The sequence below is a fragment of the Calypte anna genome, chromosome 3 (genome assembly GCF_003957555.1).
Source record: "Calypte anna isolate BGI_N300 chromosome 3, bCalAnn1_v1.p, whole genome shotgun sequence".
Lineage (NCBI taxonomy): Eukaryota > Metazoa > Chordata > Aves > Apodiformes > Trochilidae > Calypte > Calypte anna.
This window is the reverse complement of record NC_044246.1, coordinates 49,395,626-49,412,745: the sequence shown is the minus strand read 5'-3', so window position 1 is coordinate 49,412,745 and position 17,120 is coordinate 49,395,626. Positions and strand designations below refer to the sequence as shown.

The 17,120-nt window shown below is 46.0% G+C and overlaps 1 protein-coding gene across 1 annotated transcript; it reads right to left on the bottom strand.

The window, feature by feature from the left end:
- DSTN (destrin, actin depolymerizing factor) lies at positions 1 to 12,415 on the bottom strand. Its single transcript, XM_030448749.1, has 4 exons — positions 12,083 to 12,415; positions 3,009 to 3,316; positions 2,698 to 2,774; positions 1 to 1,428 (listed from the first exon to the last, which is right to left on the bottom strand). Exons 1-4 carry the CDS (start codon positions 12,083 to 12,085, stop codon positions 1,319 to 1,321), a joined length of 498 nt encoding a protein of 165 aa, XP_030304609.1. The 5' UTR covers positions 12,086 to 12,415; the 3' UTR covers positions 1 to 1,318.
- Between the last annotated feature and the right edge of the window lie 4,705 nt (positions 12,416 to 17,120).

The window sequence follows — 17,120 nt, the reverse complement described above, 5'->3', positions numbered from 1 at the left end:
GGAGGGAAACCCCATTTATTTAGGCTATTGGAATTTGGCACGCACAGAACATATCACAGTAATGCACTGGAGGCTAAAGGCTTTGTTTTTGTGTGGTTTTTTTTTCTTTTTTTTTTTTCTCTACAGACATACAGGAAAACTCTATGCAACTCCCATGTACACATTACACAAAGGAAACAGCTTTAATCAACCACTGGTGAAACATGGAAGCTTTTAAGATCTCTGTAGCTGGCACAGGAATGCTCTCTACCCCCCATACAAAAGGCATTTCAGGTCAAACTTTCTAGCAGGTGATATTTCCATGCATTTCTACAGAATTAAAGAAGCTAAAAGACATAAAGCCCAGATCAAGCCATATTAGTCAGGCTGATTGGTTCTAGTTAAATCAACAGTAATTATGGTATCAAATGGACCAAGTGACCAAAGACTGGGGCTGAGAATACCACTTTTTAAGATGTGGTTCCTTCTCATTGTACTACCCATAACTGGAGATCTCCGATATAAGAATCTGCATTTGTTAAAGCCTCAGAAGCATCCTATCTACTAGTAAGTGTGTATTAGTGAAACTAAGGTAGTTCTAAATTAAACTATCTCAACAGAAAAGCAGTTTTTATAGAATCACTCAGGCTGGAAGAGCCTTCAAGACACTTCTTAACAAGGAAATTAAACTTGCAGAACAAGTGAACCTTTAAATATTATTTCTGCACAGTGAGTTAAAAAGAGAGTGGATTAGGACTGTTTCTCAAGAAAACTGTGTCTATTTTATCTCTATTTTAACTTCATAATTAGCTTTTTTTAGTACTGATCCGCAACTGCAAGCACTCAGAATCTAACCCAGTTTTGGTGCCAACAGGTTGCTTTAGCCTAACTTTAACTACAAGTTTAAAGTTTTGTATTACATGGTTATAGGGGAAAAGTTTTTGAGTTTGGCAGTTTGGCCAGCAGCCTCAAAAAGACTGTTTGAATTTTGCTGGTTACAATTTAGAAAAGTAAGAACAGGAACCAGGTTGTTCTCAAACCCCCTTTTATCCCATGATATACTGCTGCACTGGACCAACATTTTTGGAGACCTTTAGTGTTAATCCACTGGGGACAGTATTGGGCTGGACAACCAATGCAAATATTAATACACCAAGATAAATCCTTAGATTTTATTTATTTAGGGTCATTTGTACATACGAGCTACATCTCCAAAATCTACTTTATTCTACAAGACAGCTTCCCTACAGTTAGTGAAACCCTTGCCTAGAATGGTTGCTTTACATAACTGATATATTAAAACATGGAATGCTTGTAGAGTTGTGGCACTGTATGACATCTACACGGGACTTCCTTCAAAAGCTACGACTAAGGAGCCTCCTAGCTTCTCAGCAATGCAAGCTCGGTTGAGGTCCTCTGGCCCATTTGCTTGGCATTCATGCTTTATGCCTAAAAAAAGAGGCAAAACACTCAATAATGCAGTATTTCAACATGCTGGTATCAAATAAACATACTTGGTAGTAAGATTAGAAGAGGCAATCCAGTCACTCAAGCACCTAAGTCCTGAATTTGGATGTTTTTTCCCTGTTATGTCACAGGAAATATCTGGCTACATACCAAATACCAATTTAGAAATATCAGGGTAATAGTTTTGCTAGATCAGTGCTCAGACCGTCAGACTTTTCACTGAAGGCTCTCTCACAAGTGAAGCTTTCATTTCTAGTGCTACCATGGATATGGCAGCTTAGGGAGCAACATGGAAGCATGCTAAGATGGCTGACTCAGCTCCTGCTGGCTTTGGAGAGGTGGGTCAAAGAATCCACATGAGAAACTGAGATGTAGAGACTAGAAAGGCTTTGCTAGTTTAAAGAATCAACAACAGTTTCTGGTTTTGGAGAAAAAACCTGCCCAACCCAAGCATATTTTAAACACAAAAAAGCAGATTCTTTTTTTTCTTCCTTCAGGATTTCTTTTCTTATTATTTCAAATTCCACACATGCAGCACCCAACTGTGTCCTTGGGTACTTCCAATGCACTGGCGAGCTGTCCTGTCAGTGCTGCACAATGGTCCTGTCAGTCTTGCACTCTGCAAGTCTGTGGCCCAGCACAGCATGAGGAACTGAACGGGGGGGGCAGGGGCAGTGCTATCTGGCTATGAGCCACCATAATGACCAACTTAGCATGAAATTTCTGAATGCTGCACCAAGGTGTTTATCCTTGGTTAATGGGCCTGACAGGCTAAACAGAACTTTGCTTCTCCACTTAGAACGCAGTTACCTTTTGCAATCAAAACAGCATCTCTAAATCAAGAGAATAAGTTAATTACTACTACTACAGCACAGTATGTTTATGATATTGTGTATATTGACAGCGACGGGGTCTAAAGTCCTCTGCCACAGAGGAGGCCCTGCACAAAATCCAGCTTGGTCTTATGCATCTAGTGGTTTCTAGCCTGTATGGTGCAGATGGGCTGCTCTGTAGAGTACAGATAGTGTCACACATGGCAAAGCCTGCTCTTGTACTGAGCACAGTTCTAGCACTTCTAAAATTCAGAGACAGCTCATTTTAGCTGTCACAGGCAGTTCACCTGTGAAGTTCTCATATCTCAAAAAAAACCCAAACAACTCCACAAAAAAGCCAATTAGCAAGCAGTGAAGGCTTGTTGTGTAAGCATTCTAGGGGCACAGCACAGCTAGAAGCATTAGTTGTATTACATACCCTGAAACTTCTTTTTGATTGCATCCTTGGAGCTTGCGTAGATCATCTTACTTTTGAGAGGTGCCTGTTCTGGTGCCCTAGTGGGATACACAAAACAAAACAAAACAAAACTGACATTTATTATTCAGCATAGACAGAACCACAGATGATGAACAAGCGAAACTTCTCATGGCACAGAATAAAGACATCAGGCTGTCTGGCTCACTTTAAGCCTGCCATCTTGATAGCCAGAGTAATACAAATGCTAAGAGGTCTCACCCACAGTGCTTAGACCACATGTTAGGAATGAGCGAGTCAAGAAGATGACTTACCACAAGAAAAACATCAGCTCTTCTTTTTTGGATTCCTTGGTCTCAAAGCTTGCATCATACAAGGCATAACGGCAATCCTTCTCGGGAAGCATCTGCACAAAGTGCTTGAAAGGGTCGGTAACTGTCACACCGACATCTCCCACCAGAATCTCTTTGCCTTCTTCCACAATAATGCACTTTTTGTCTGGACTGAGGCAGAAGATGACAGCCTTCTTCCTCTTCTTAATTTCCTCAGGTGTAGAGCACTTCCGCACTTTCATGTCATAGAAGATACGGCATACCTCATCGGCAACTTGTACTCCAGATGCCTGCAAAGACAAGAACAAAGATGTCAGAGGCTACCACCACAAATTTTCACAAATAGATTCCCATGCTGTCTTAAATCCAAAGCTAGTAGGCAACTGATACTGGCAACAGTCACCAGTGGCCTGACAGTTTTGTCAGAAAAGGTTGCAGGTCCTCTTTTCTCAGGCTAAGTAAAGTATCTGGAGTCTTGATGCTGCCCACAGCCAGCTGCCAAACCAAAACTATTCTGAAGCATGCACAATCCTACTTATGTTAGAGCATTGTTCTGGGGTAGTTTTACAGTAACATCCAACCCCTTGTCCTCCAAGATTCAGTTGCGGCAGATCCTTCAGCATTAAAGCAGCTTAATCTTGTTAACCATTTCAGGCTGGCTAGACAAACAAGTCCACAAGGATCTTCTGTTCAAAGTTTCATAGCCATTTCTAGCATGCTTGCTAGCTGCTTTAGAAAAAGAGGTAAAACTTGGCCAAATGCCATTCCTGTCACATGGATTTGGTTTAGAGATCAAGAGAGATGTAGTGGAGTACTGGGACTGTAGTGGTACAGTTTTTAGCTGAACAAGCCAAATTCCAGCAGCTGCTCTGAAATCAGTGTTTTAAAGGGAAAACTTTCAAATCTAACAAAGTGTCTACTTCCCATCAGCTCCTCCATTCAGGTTTTAAAGCAAGCTGCCCTTTTGACTTCCTTCCCTGATCCCAAAGCCTGATGGAAAAATCTAGTTATTAGCTGGCTGTTATAGGAGGTGTAAATGCAGCATTACCAATCTAATGTTTAAAGGCAGCTGCATAGAATAAAGAGGCCAAGACCTAGCAAGGCTGACAAGAAGCTGAACTGCATTTTTGGTCTGCTGCTTTTTTGGGAATACACACACACACACACACACACACAAAGAGGTGGTAGGGTAGAAGCATTTGTATCTGAATTTTGTCCTCAGGCTGCAGCAAAAGTAAGAGAGATTAAAAATAGCTGTGCAACAGTGAATACTGCAAATATGGGGAGCCATACTGGCCAGTGGACACTGCTGGAAGGACATTATGGCCAGAGCAGTCAAGACCAAACTGAAGCCCATCCAACACTCATCTATCTCTTCAAAACGCTGCATTCAGTGTAAACAGCGAGATTCCTTTCTAACACTGCTACTCGGGTGGTTTTTGTCTTCCAAACTCAAATGACATTATCTTCAGATATGGTAGTTCATATCTCAGCAGGTCAATCTTCCTCCTCCCTCTGTGTAAACTGCCATACGTTACTGTTCCAGGCACAGTCAGCAGCACTAAACAGTCAGGAAAAGCAGTATGAGAGATACAACTAAGACTAAAGGTTGAAAGACTAAAGGTTGTCCTTCATGTTGTTGTTCCTTAAACTCAGGCCCCAAACATGTGCTTGATTTTAAATTTTGAGGGGGGACACTGTACCTTGTCAGAATGGAAACATTCAAAAGAAACAGCAGAGTTCACCTGCAAGCCCAGGAAGATCAGCAGTGAAGAGCAACTGCTTAATGCCAGCTTTCAAACAGGTTGTCCTTGAGAGATGGTTATAGATTGGGCAACTACTTAATATGTATTTTTTTTAAAGCCTTGACCAATGCCTACTGCACAGGACCTTATATGAGCCCAATTTTTTCTTCTTCTGTCAACATGTCTCCTTCTGAAACTTCTAGTGGCTGGCATGGCCAAAGCAGGTAGAATCTATTACCATGGAGTTCAGCATTTAGATCTCCCCAGTGCTGGTGACACAAAAACAGGGCAATTTCATACAGCAGTGAATCTGAGACAGCAGCTTCTCTCTGGCATGGGGAACAGTGCTCTTTAGGGGTTTACTCAAATACAAGGGAACCTCCCTCTATATTTACAACGCATGGCTTGTCTATTAGGGATCATCTATGAACAATCCCTTGCGCTTACTTTGGGACAGGAGAACAGGGAATATGTGCCTTAGCTGGCTGGCAGGCAGCCACTCTTCTGCAGATCTTCAGTAAGGCAAGGAAAGGACAGAAAGACTATTCTAGAATAAATTTGAGCAAAAATACAAACATCAGTTCAAAATTACTCATTCCTATGTCACCCTCTCCATAGAGAGAGACACATGACTGAGAACTAATGAGGAATAAAGGTCTTTCTCCTCCCATTCCTGTGGTAGGTGCAGGCCAGGAGCTCTCGGGGAAGACTCTAAATAATACAAGGTTGTCCTAATAAAGCAAACAGTGCAGCAACTACAACTATTGCATCATTCACCAAGGGCAAGCCCACAGCAAACTCAAGAAAACCTATTTCTTCCCTGAGGTTTGTCTTCTAACTAATGGTACCTCAGTAGCTGACAAGAGGTGTTAAGACAGTTTCAGTCCATCAGATCCTCAGTATTCCAAGTAGAAAATGCTCAGAAAGCCTGAACTAGTGTGGCAATGAGCCTAGCAATCACATGAAGCCATTCATGTCACCCAGCTCTACCTTTGTCAATTCTTATTTTTGCTCCAAGACCACAACAACTAATAACCCATCACCAATTCCTATTCCCAAGAAGTTAACTTTGAAAGATGAGGTTAATGCTCAGCAGAGCCAGAAGGAAGCAGCAGCAATGGAGCTGCAGGTTGATGCAAACTGTGCAGTCAAGCACAGAAACCACTTTCCAAGTTGGGAGACAAGTAGTTTCCTTATAAAGAAACTGAGCACTGCTGGCAAGTCAGTTCAGATTCCAAAAATATTGAGAGTATTTAGTCTGGAAACTCAAAACTCACTGTTTAACTGCAGCTGATAACTAGAAGTGACCAGGAGCTAAAGGAACAATAGTAAGAACTGGATTTTTTAACTTTCCAAAGAAAAAGGCTGTTGGTAGCTGGTGCTACTCCTTTTCACAGCTGCTGTACAACTCCAGGATTCATCACACAGGCTGACATTAGCAGCCATTATATCACTAGGGACAATGCAGGTTTGTTCCATCTGAGAAATCTCTTTAGCTGTGTCACAGTATGGGTTGAAATGAACCCATAAACTCTCAGTGCAACAATTACTTCCAAAAAAGAAGATCTACTTTTGTAACTGTAGGGCTCCCTCCTTAACTTTGGGACTGTACAGCCTCAACTGGCTTCATAAACATACTTAAAAAGGAAAAAACCCAAACCCCTGGCTGCTTTTGTTCTAAGTTGGTTGCAACTATCCTGTGTAGGGCAGCAACAGGATGACTGTTAAGAGCAGTGGAACAAGGAGAAATGCCACACTCCTAAATACATGTCCTCAGATGGCATTTTAACCATGTCTCTGCTGATATGTCCACAGGAATAGCTGGTGAGAAGCCTCCACCCCACCACTAATAACAGAATAAACATTTATTTGCTAGTCTGGATTTTCTCTCCTTGGACCAGTATTGCACTTGCTCAGAGGATTCAATGTAGCACTTCATTATTATTTTGTGCATTCTGGCTTGAACACTGCAGGGCTATGACAGCCAGCCTGGTTCTGTTCCTTTCTCAGGAGGAATGCAGTTACCCAATCCTGAACTGGTTCACAGGTGGCTGTTCATCAAGCAGGTACCTGGGGGGATGCAGAACCATCAGCTGGTGACATTTTGTGGCAGGGGACAGGTAAGTCCTGTTAGCACAGTCAACTCAAAACCACTCTTGGGACACAACTGCAGAGAAAATATTACATTTAAGTAGCCAACCCGTTTCTATAGGCATTGAAGACCTTAGCTGCAGGGGCCTGTTAACCTCACTGAAACAAGGCTGCAGCAAGGAGGCAAGCCACCTAATTTTCATTCATGATGCCAGTACACCATATGCAGGAAGACATTCAGGCAAGAATGGAGAGATTAAGTTTCTCTAAGGGATTCACCAAAAAGGTGTTCCTCACCAGTGCCTCTGTGCAACTATTGCTATGGTGGCATGTCTTGCAGGCAGCATTGCCTCATCTATTATTCTGGAGCACTTATACCAGTATCCCCATTGTGTTTTCATATAGACTGCTGTAGGCACATGAGGTAATGGTTGCATTAAATGCCTTGTCAGCATGCACTGCAGTAACACAGCAGCTCTTATTCCCCACACAAAGCCACCCTTCCTGCTTTAAGTGCAAAGCACTGCAGAAGTCTTGTAAGGGCAGAATGCTGTCCCTACACAGAGCAGTCCAAAGAGAGACCCTTCTGTCTTCCAGGCTTCTAACTGCAAGTGTTGTCCCCAGCTGCCTTTACCATTGGCTTCCAATATTTTGCATCCATTACCAAGTCAGCTACAACTGAAATTTAAGCTAAACAGGACTTTTGGGTGATATAATGGAGGCAGATGACTAAAAAATAATCCAAAGCTTTCTCAAGAAAATCCCCACATACAAAAAGCCAAGAGCTTTTTTTATCAGGAGCTAGACACATGCCAGATGCCTGATAAACTGGATTTATAGCAAGCCTGCATTAAAATGCAACTTCGACACAATGAAGTTTGCCTCCTCTTTTGTTATTAAGTGCTGTGAACTCCAGTATTCTCCTTGAATATTTAAAATATTTTAAGAAGTCTTTGTTCCTTCCTCAACTGTAAGACATTTAAAAAGACCTCGCCTTAGTTTAAAGGATTAAATTTGTTTGTAAATATTAACTATTTTACAGTGTGTGTTTTCTTCCTTGTGAACAAAATCTAAGAGCCCTCCATACTGGTTACTTACAGAGACATTTCAAGACCCAATTTGTTACTTACTTTGTTTGGGAACCACGCACACACATTGAGTAGCTATGGATAGTCCACATTGGTGTACACAAGTGGAAACTTTTGCTTCTTGGAAAAGCATGAACATTTTTTCCAGAATTTCATACCAAAATCTTATTAAAGTATGACTTGTTTAATCGCAAAGGCGGAGATCTGAGAACACCTGTGCTCCCATATTTGCTAATCACATTACTGCCATACATTTGTTTCTCTGTTTCTTCAGCAAACACCTTGTTTCCCCTTTGTTTGGCATGCCATCCCTCCCCATCTACCTTAAAAATCCCCTACCACTGCCAGAACTGCCTATGTAACCATGTGGCATTTCCATCTGACTCAGTGATGTGTCACAGTACATTTCTGCAACCAGTATTTTTTCAATTAAACCTATTACCAGCCAACTGTTCTTGGACAGCAGCCTATATAAAGCTGCCCCTTACATAGCTACACAATATCCTGGGACATCATCAGCACTGAGACCTTGATGGTAAAACCAAGCCATGTTAGCTGTGAGAGTGCTGAGCAGACAGTGAGGGGCACACTGCCTGCCTGCATCTAGCAGACAGAAGATTCTGCCAAATCAGGCCTCTGAGAAGATGTCAGCTGTGGTTGACAAGCTGACTTTCGGTCAGATGTTGGTTAAAAACATAAGGATCTTACATATTGCTTTACTTTTCATCTGTTATGGGAGCACCCAAAAAAAAAAAAAAAAACAACCACTGGATATTGTCACCCCTACTTTAACAAGTAGGAAAGGAGGCAATGCATGGAGACACTGGTTTAACTTCACCCAAAATCCCGCACCAGTATGGCAACACCAGTGACCGCCCAAGTCCCAAGAGGCCCATGTCCTCTGCTACCGACAGCCAGGCAGACACTTCCATTTACCCCAGGCAGATTATGCATCTGAAAGTCCAAAGCTTCAATTCAGATCTGAAGCATGACAGGAAACATAACTAACTGCCACTTTACTGCTGTTGTGTAAGAGGCCATTATTTGCACACCATAAACCAGTGAGATGTAGAGAGTTATTTGCATGTTACATGTAGGCAGATCTCACCAGCTAGACTGAAGGTTTTTACTTTGCATTATTTGTTGGGTTTTTGTTTGTTTTTGTTTTTGGGAATGGGGGAGGAACCAAAACTCCATTCAACTACTTTTTTCCCTGCTAATAAGAAAAGTTACTGACTAAACAAGGAAAGATGAGTAAGAAAGCAATTATTAAAAGAAGCAGGAAAAAAAAAGTGCCCTCTGCATTCCTGGAGGCTGTATCTCCAACCTTCAGCCAAACAGGAAATCATCACCTTTTCCAAGTCACCATACAGTTCACTCCTGATATAATTATCAAGGTAGGCAGAACAAGTAATGCCCACAAAAGGCAATCCCAGCAACACTGCTGAAAAAAACCAGGAACTGTGGTAGCCATTAGCACGACCAAAGTTTCAAGCAGCATGCATTTCTGTGTTGAAATGCATGGTTTTTTAAGGTAACGTGGGTGTAAGCTGGTATGCAACGGGACCCTTGCAGAAAAGTAAAGCTTCTTAGAAACACATTCATCACAGAAACCAGCTGTTATAAGCCCAAGCGTGTGTAGGACTTTTCTTGTGGCCCTCCAGGAATCTACAGCAACCTAAAGCTCAAACCTCACCATTAAGAACAGGCCTTGAAGGCCAGCTTTGGGGATTCCAGATATGCATTACTGATGCACCCTTTTGAGATTGCTGTGAATACTGAATAGTCAGGCAAGCAAAAGGCTCTAAACAGCTTTATGTGCAAGTTCTGGCTGTCTGCAGGCTCTCCTACATGAGACTGCTTAGGTCGGCCCTTGCTCCCAGCAGGAGCCTCTTGATAGTGATATTCTGACAAGGCAAGAAGGAACACGCCTGACACCCACACTACCAATTGTCAGGAGGCTGTCATCTTGTACATGAGGCATATGTACTTTGTAATTACACAGATTTGGGAATCTGTGTCTTGTATTGACTAACAACCAAGAAAAATAATTTGCATGGTCCTCCAAAGACTCATCTAATCCAGTAGCAAAGAAACTGAACCTTGTGGAAAGACACAAAAGCAGAAAATCCAGTGGTCTTTTGATACCAACTGATGCCCTCCTGCTGGCATTATTGTACTTAGCCAGAAGGTCTACACTCCTTGCCCGAAAGCAAGTTCATTTCCAGCAACAGGAAAGCATCTTAAAACAGCCAACCTATTCCCTGTTCCAAAAATGAGACCACTATGAGAAATAGTAGTTTTGACTGACTAGAGAATTCTCTGGTTGTGAAGCAAGATGAAGCCTGACACAGCAAGTAGTCACTCTAAACTAGGTTTGTGTACTGCAGAGGTGGTAGCCAGCTTGTTCAGACAAGCCTATCTTAAACAGGAGCTGCAAGTCTCATCAGACTTTTAGCAGCCTCATCTGCAACTCCTATTAGCTCTGCTCCACGCTGCAGACCAGCCACAGATGCTTCAACTTGGGTGCTGGAGGAAGCAGGGAGATTAGTAGTACATCCTGTCTGCTGGATCTACACAGACTGAAAGTTTATTGGATATACCACACACTCAAGAAAGTAATGGTAAAAACTATAGAGAAGGCCTCAATACATAACACCTCTACTAAAGGCAAACTGCTTAAATGTGTGTGTTGCTGGACAAGTGCTTGAACGTGACTCGAGAAAAACAGGACTGCAGTTAAAATTGTATGAGCAAATAATTCAAGTGAATTTGTCAGTCTTGGTAGCCTGAGTTAAACAGGGATGCAAACTTTTAACATGGGCACACAAAACAAAAAGCGAACTACCATGAAGCATAACAATTATCTGGCCTATTTCATTCCATTTATGAAAGAAGACCCCTGGCTTTTTTTTTTTTTTTTTTTTTTTTTTAAAGCCAAACAAAACATGCAAGTCAGTGAGTGTGCATTTCATACACATTCCTGTTTCCAGTATAATATCTTAGATATAATGTTTCCAGCTCTGTATCTTCTCTGTGCAGACAAAAACCTTCCAAGCCTTTGCGGCAAACACCTTAAAATTCAGGCTTCTTCAAGCGGTCTCTGCAAAAACGTGCTTGTTACAAACAGCATTTTCCTTCCGCCGGTTTTGCTTCCTCCTCCTCCTCCTCCTCCCCCCCTCCTCTTTGTCTGCTACCAGGACTGCTGACTCCAGCCGGGCTTGATTAAGGGCGCCCTGGCCCCGAGGGGCTGCGCACCGGGGCCTTGGCTGGCGGCAGGACGGGTGTTCCTCTCCGCCACACCGCTCCACCGAGAAGCCGCTGGCTTTTTCTAGGCCAGGCCCGAAACCCCTCGCCTTTGGGGAAGATGGCTCCCGCCCTGGGCCGGCCGTCGGGGCGGATGCGGCCGAGGCCGCGCTTCCTCCAAAGCGGGGCAGCCCCCCAGCCCCGGCTCACCCCTCCCCATAGCCTTTATGGCAGGCTACGGTCTACATACGCCCCTTGCAGCCCCACGCACGGGTGAAAGCCACCGCCGCCGCCACCTCCCCCCCGCCTCCTCCGGCCGCGCCCTGCGGCACAGGGAGGGGCTGCGGATCGCCCCGCGGCGGCGGCCGCCGAGTCTTGCCCCCCCTCGCCCCCCCACTGGCTCTTCCCGCCTCGCTCGCTCTCCTCAACGCCCCCCCCTTCCCGGGCAAAATGGACGCGCCCGCCCATAGTGCCTGTATGCGGCGCGGGACGTACCATCGCCTCACGAGGGGAACACAGAGGGGCAAGGACAGTTCCATTGCCTTACAGGGGGGGAGCAGCGCTCCGCCGCCGCATGGCGGGATGGGAGGGGGTGAGGGGGGGGGGGAAGAGAAGCGAAGAAGGGGGGGAGGGGGAAGAGGAGGAGAACGGATCCCTAGCCTCAGGTTCAGAGCCGAACAGAAAGGCGCAGGAGAAGAAAGGAAGAAAGCGGGGTGTGCCGCCGGGCACGGTGGTGGCCGTAGCACAGGCCGGGATGCAGCGGGCGGACGGTACCAACCGCTCCCCTCCCCCCTTTCCCCAGGGATGAAGGCAGAAGAGGGTGGGGAAGGAAGGAAGCCTAACAGCCCGCGCCCCCGCGGTGTCCCGGCGGCGCCCGGCTCCCTACCATGGTGTCGACGGAGCGCGGTGCGGCAGCTTCTGCTCCCCTCGGATGCTGGGCGCGGCGCGGGCTTCAGCAGCAGGAAGGGAAGCGGCGAGGGCGCGAGCCGGGCGGAAACGCTGCCGACGTCACGGCCGCCGTGCCCGGAGGAGGAAGCGGTTGCTATGGTGGAAGCCCTGCGTGGCAACGCCCCGCTCCCCCCAAAAAACTCCCCGCCAGGCTCCCCGCGCACGCGTGTGCCCGCCGGCACCCGAGTGTGGGGGGAGGTGGGGACCCCACGCACCCACAGCACAACCCCCCCACACACACCACCCGCCCGTTCTGGCAGTGGGGATGGGCTGCCCAATCAGGGGGGAGCTGCCGGATGATTGACGGCCGCCATCTGCCGGCCGGCCAATGGCGGCGGCCCCTCGGCGAGGCGGGGCGGGATTACCTGCCCCAAGGTGTGCGGCGGGGGGGAGGGAGGAGCTGAGGAGAGAGTTGGGGGCCGAGGGAGTCGGACGGGGGGGTAAAGGCGGGAAGCGGCTGGGCAGATGCTGGGGGGTGCAAAGAGAGAACTGGTATTGCTGGGAGGGGGTTTGAAAGGGGCTGGGGTAGTCGTGACGGGGCTGGGGGGGGGTAACCGGGGGGCGGTCGTGGGCCTGGGGCAAGCAGGGGCGCAGGCCGCGGCGGGGGTGAGGGGGAGGCGGAGGCCTGACAGAGAGTAGATGGGGGCGAGCGATCAGAAGAGCTGGCGATGAGGAAGTGTGAGGCTTTCTCTCTCTCTCTCCCTCCCTCTTTTTTTTTTTTTTTTTTTTTTTTAAGGGTTTTTCAATACCTACTTTGGTGCGATCTCAGTCAGGCTCTCCTGATTGGCTCAGACCGCTCGGGCTCGCTGTGTGCTGCAGGAAACCCTGTGCATTTCTCCCCAGCAGCAGCGGCAGCAGCAGCTCCAGCAGTCGCAGCTCCAGCAGCCGCTGCAGCTGCCAGTGCCGCGTCCCCGCATGAATCAGAGCAGCCTCTGTTTCAGGTGGCTGAAACAACGAAGGGCTTGTCCCTGGGACAAAGCGGGCCGCTGTGAAAATTCTGCTGCCGAGACTGGAGAAGTCTCGGAGAAGCTGCTGTTCCGTGCTTATCACAGTACTGCTCCCTCTGAAATGCTACGAAAATACTGTTTCTGTAATGTTTCTGGGCAATGACGCTCGAATGTTTCGTAATTAGACTACAGAAGAACCTCCTAATGTTAAAAAATCTGCAGAAGGTTAGATTTCATTACTGGATCCTGAATGCAGTGATGTTCCTGGCTTTAATCGATGAGCCAAAAGCCCCTGGCATCAAGCATATTTATTGAGTCTCTATGTGTGCTTGTAAGCAAAAAACAAAAACCAAGGCTCGACTGCATGTTTTCGGGGTTGGGTTGTGAGGCAGTGGTAATTCATACCAGGTTATAGCTTGCATGAAACTTCTATCTAAGGTATAAGCCATACCTTACAGTTTTCATCCATAGTGCTATTCTAATTAAGGATATTACATCCTCCCAGCACGCCCCAGTAAATGCCTTTTTTATTTGCTGCTGTGCCTGTTCACATGAAGTAGAGCCCACTGAAAGGCTGAAGATCAATGTATTGAAAATGCAGTCCTGTTGCATTACAGTCTTGTGTTGTGTGCCTTATGCTGGACAGGGTTCCCTTGTGCATGAGCATTTGCATTAGCAAACTACCAAAAGACCTGCAGGTACAACTTAGACTTAAATTGGGCTGGGTGGGTAGTTCTTCCTTAGGCTCTTTTCAGATTTAATCAAGGAATGTTTAAATTGGGCTAAAAGTCTTAGCCGACTTCAGAAGTAAGAGCAAGAATTGAGTGGGGACATGTTTGGGTTTTGTTTCTTTTAAACATACAGTTCTAAAACAAGACAGACAAGATGTCTGTGTAGTAGTAATGCTTCAGCCCTACCTTTCTCTATCTCTTCAGATAACGTTTCTCTGGACAACTTGTTCTTTTCCTGTCTTTCTGCCCTGGCTGCTAGCCTGGCAGCAGTCCATGCTGCATAGATGGGAGAGAAATCAAGGTGGGCACTGTTTGGTGATGGGGGCCTTCCTACACAGTGCTATAGCAGACCTCTGTCTCTGGTGGCAAGTAAAGGAGACTTGGGGCAGCTGTGCTCTGTAGTCCTAATTGATGTGTGTAACTTGTTATAATTCAAAATTTCCTCTTCATAGATGGGTTTTGCTATGAAAGAGGAGTAGAGAAGTAAGACGTCCCGGGCAGGAGGAGGTGATGTAAGGCCATGAGAATAGGGATGGGGCTGTTCCATGTTGTATACTTATAAGGGAATATGAGGAACTGGCCTGTTGGCTCAGTCTGTTTCAAGAGGCCTTGTGTTTTTGGAAACACTGCAGTGGGTTGAGAAGTTGTCCAACTAGTAAGGAAGGTCTCTCATTCTTTTCTGTCTCATGGGAAAGATGTGCTTGCCCTGGTAGGGCACTGACTGAGAACTATGACTGAGAACTTTTGAAAGGTTTCATTCCCCAAAAGACAAAATAGCATCACCTGGTGAGGCACAAACAGCTGTGGTTGTTTGAGAAAGTTAAAGGCAGTAGCTGTGCACCAAGATACACTGACAAGTGTGTGGCTTTATGGTGATGCCAGCCTGCCTTCCCATAGGGCTTAATGGACTCTGTGCTGTACTACACAGGCACTGGGAGATGCAGGTCTGCACTTGGAGCTGCCTGCCAGTGATAAGCAGTACATATGTCATAGTTTGGGAACCTGACTATGGTGTCAGGTAAAGCCTGTCCTGCAGCTTGTGTATGGGAAAGAGAATGTTTTTCCAGTCCTACACTGCTCCCTGACTTGACAGCCTGCTCCTCACGTGCCTGTTACCTTAAGCATCACCCCACACATTTGCAGCGCTGTGGTTTCCCTCAGAAAGGGCTTGCAGCAGGCTCCTTGTGCGGCTATGTAGTGGTCATCTTGGTGCTTGGTCTGAGGAGAAGCTCCCTCTTTTGGGGAGGGCAGGAGGGAATTTTTTGTGCTACTTTTTATGAACACCCATTTCATCAGCCTGCCCTTTTGACTGGACAGGGCAGAGGTGAGGAAGTTGTGGCATATTGCCACACTGACACTAACCCTCTCGTGGCTTACTGCTCTGCTACTGCATGCCCTATTTTTGGGCCAGCTGCTCTGGTAGTGTGTGAGTGAGCTTGGAGTGAGTTTTACCCCTTTGCCTCCAGGGTTTCCATGCAATACAAGGATGTTATGAAGAAAGAAAAGAACACTGTGGAATGCTACAACATTGTGGAGATGGAGGGTTTTTTTACTAGCTTCGCTGCTTTTCAGCACTGAATAAGCTTTGTCCTTTTTTCTTAGCATTATTGCTATAAATAAGCTAGGCTGAAACCTCAAGCTGGATGTTTGAAAGAACCATCTTAAAAGGTGAATCCTTGGAGGCCAAATGGCATTTGCAATTAACTTTCCACCCCCCCTCCAGAAAAATAAAAATAAAAATCATCATCTCCCACCCATGGGGGAACTCAAGACATTTCAGCAATCCTGTAGCTGTCAGTGACTGCTTTGGCTTTTGGCTCCTGTCTGAAGCACTGGTGTGGATTGCAGCCAACAAGCCTTCCCCCAGTGAACACTGCTTCAGAACCCAGCATGGTCAATATTAAAAGTTGCCCAAGGATCCCTGTTTGCATATGAGACCCTGCATCAGCAGAAACCAAAGATCAATACATCCACCTCACTGACTTTCTAGCATCTGAGATGGTGACTACTTGCTTACTTTATACGCTTCAGCTATTTGAACTCCCCCTCCCGTCCTCCAAGCTACTGACTCATTTCCTCCTCTAAAACCTTCCTTTTTTAGCCTTTCGCTCTGAAGTATTTGGTGGCTGTTTTGAGCTGCCTGCTCCATGCCTTACTTAGGCAAACTCCTACACGACAGCCCTGGAAGATTTTCTTTTGTACCATGGAAAGCTGGTTAGTGTTTTGTTTTTGGGTTTTGGTTTTTTTTTTTTTCTGATCCTTTCGGTTCTTGGGGCAAATTTAGCTACTGACTGTGCTCTTAGGCAAATTGCTGCTTTGCTGTTGAAAATCAGGGAGGCAGACAATTGGCAAAGCAGCTGGTGAGCTGAGACTGCTGCTGCTTATGCTAATTGCTGTTGTCTCCCTGTTAGCCCCCACTTCTGTATGCATCCACCTGCTGTCTTTTCATACCCTTTTGGCCTGATCTCGCAGTTTGAGCAGGAATCACAGACTCCTCTTTGGCAGAACAACCACCGCACTACTGCAGAGCTTCTAAACGCCAGGATCAAGCACTGACTTTTATGTGCTGTCTCATGTAGCAAGGAAAGAGGTGGTGTCCCCTTGTGCAAGGCCTGATGTGGTGGTGGCCCTGATGGATGCTACTGTAACCACTCTGAGTTTGCGTGAAACATAGTGGTTTTTTTCTCAGAGATTATGGAATATTGGCTCTGTGCTCTCGGCCTCCCAAGTCTCAGCAAAGATAATTTTAGACAGGAACAGAAAGTCTCCGTAACCCTTATAGCTATTTCACTGTCAGAAACAAAGCCATGAGAAGCCCTTTGCTGAAACATTCTGCTTAGCAGGTGCCCTGGAGTTAAAATTTAAAGGGAAATGTTAGGGTAGGGGGAAAATACAAAGCTGATTTCCAGGAACTGCTCTAATGGTGAGGAGGTGGTTTGGCACAGCAGGGAGGAATCAAGAGCCCGGAGACTGGTCCAAACTCCTGCCCTGGCCTGTGGGGTGAAGCTGAGAAGGTGTTTTTTGCATTACTTGCTTTCCACAAGTCTATGGGACCTGACAGGATCCATCCATGGCTCCTAAGGGCACTGGCAGATGAAGTTGCAAAGCTGCTTTCCATTATATTTGAAAAGTCGTGGCAGTCTGGTGAAGTGCTGACTAACTGGAAAAAGGGATACATAACACCCATTTTTAGAAAGGGAAGGAAAGAAGACCCAGAGAACTACAGGCTAGTCAGTCTCACTTTTGTGCCCAGGAAGCTCATGGAGCAGATCCTCCTCTCCTCCATAGAAAATGTGGA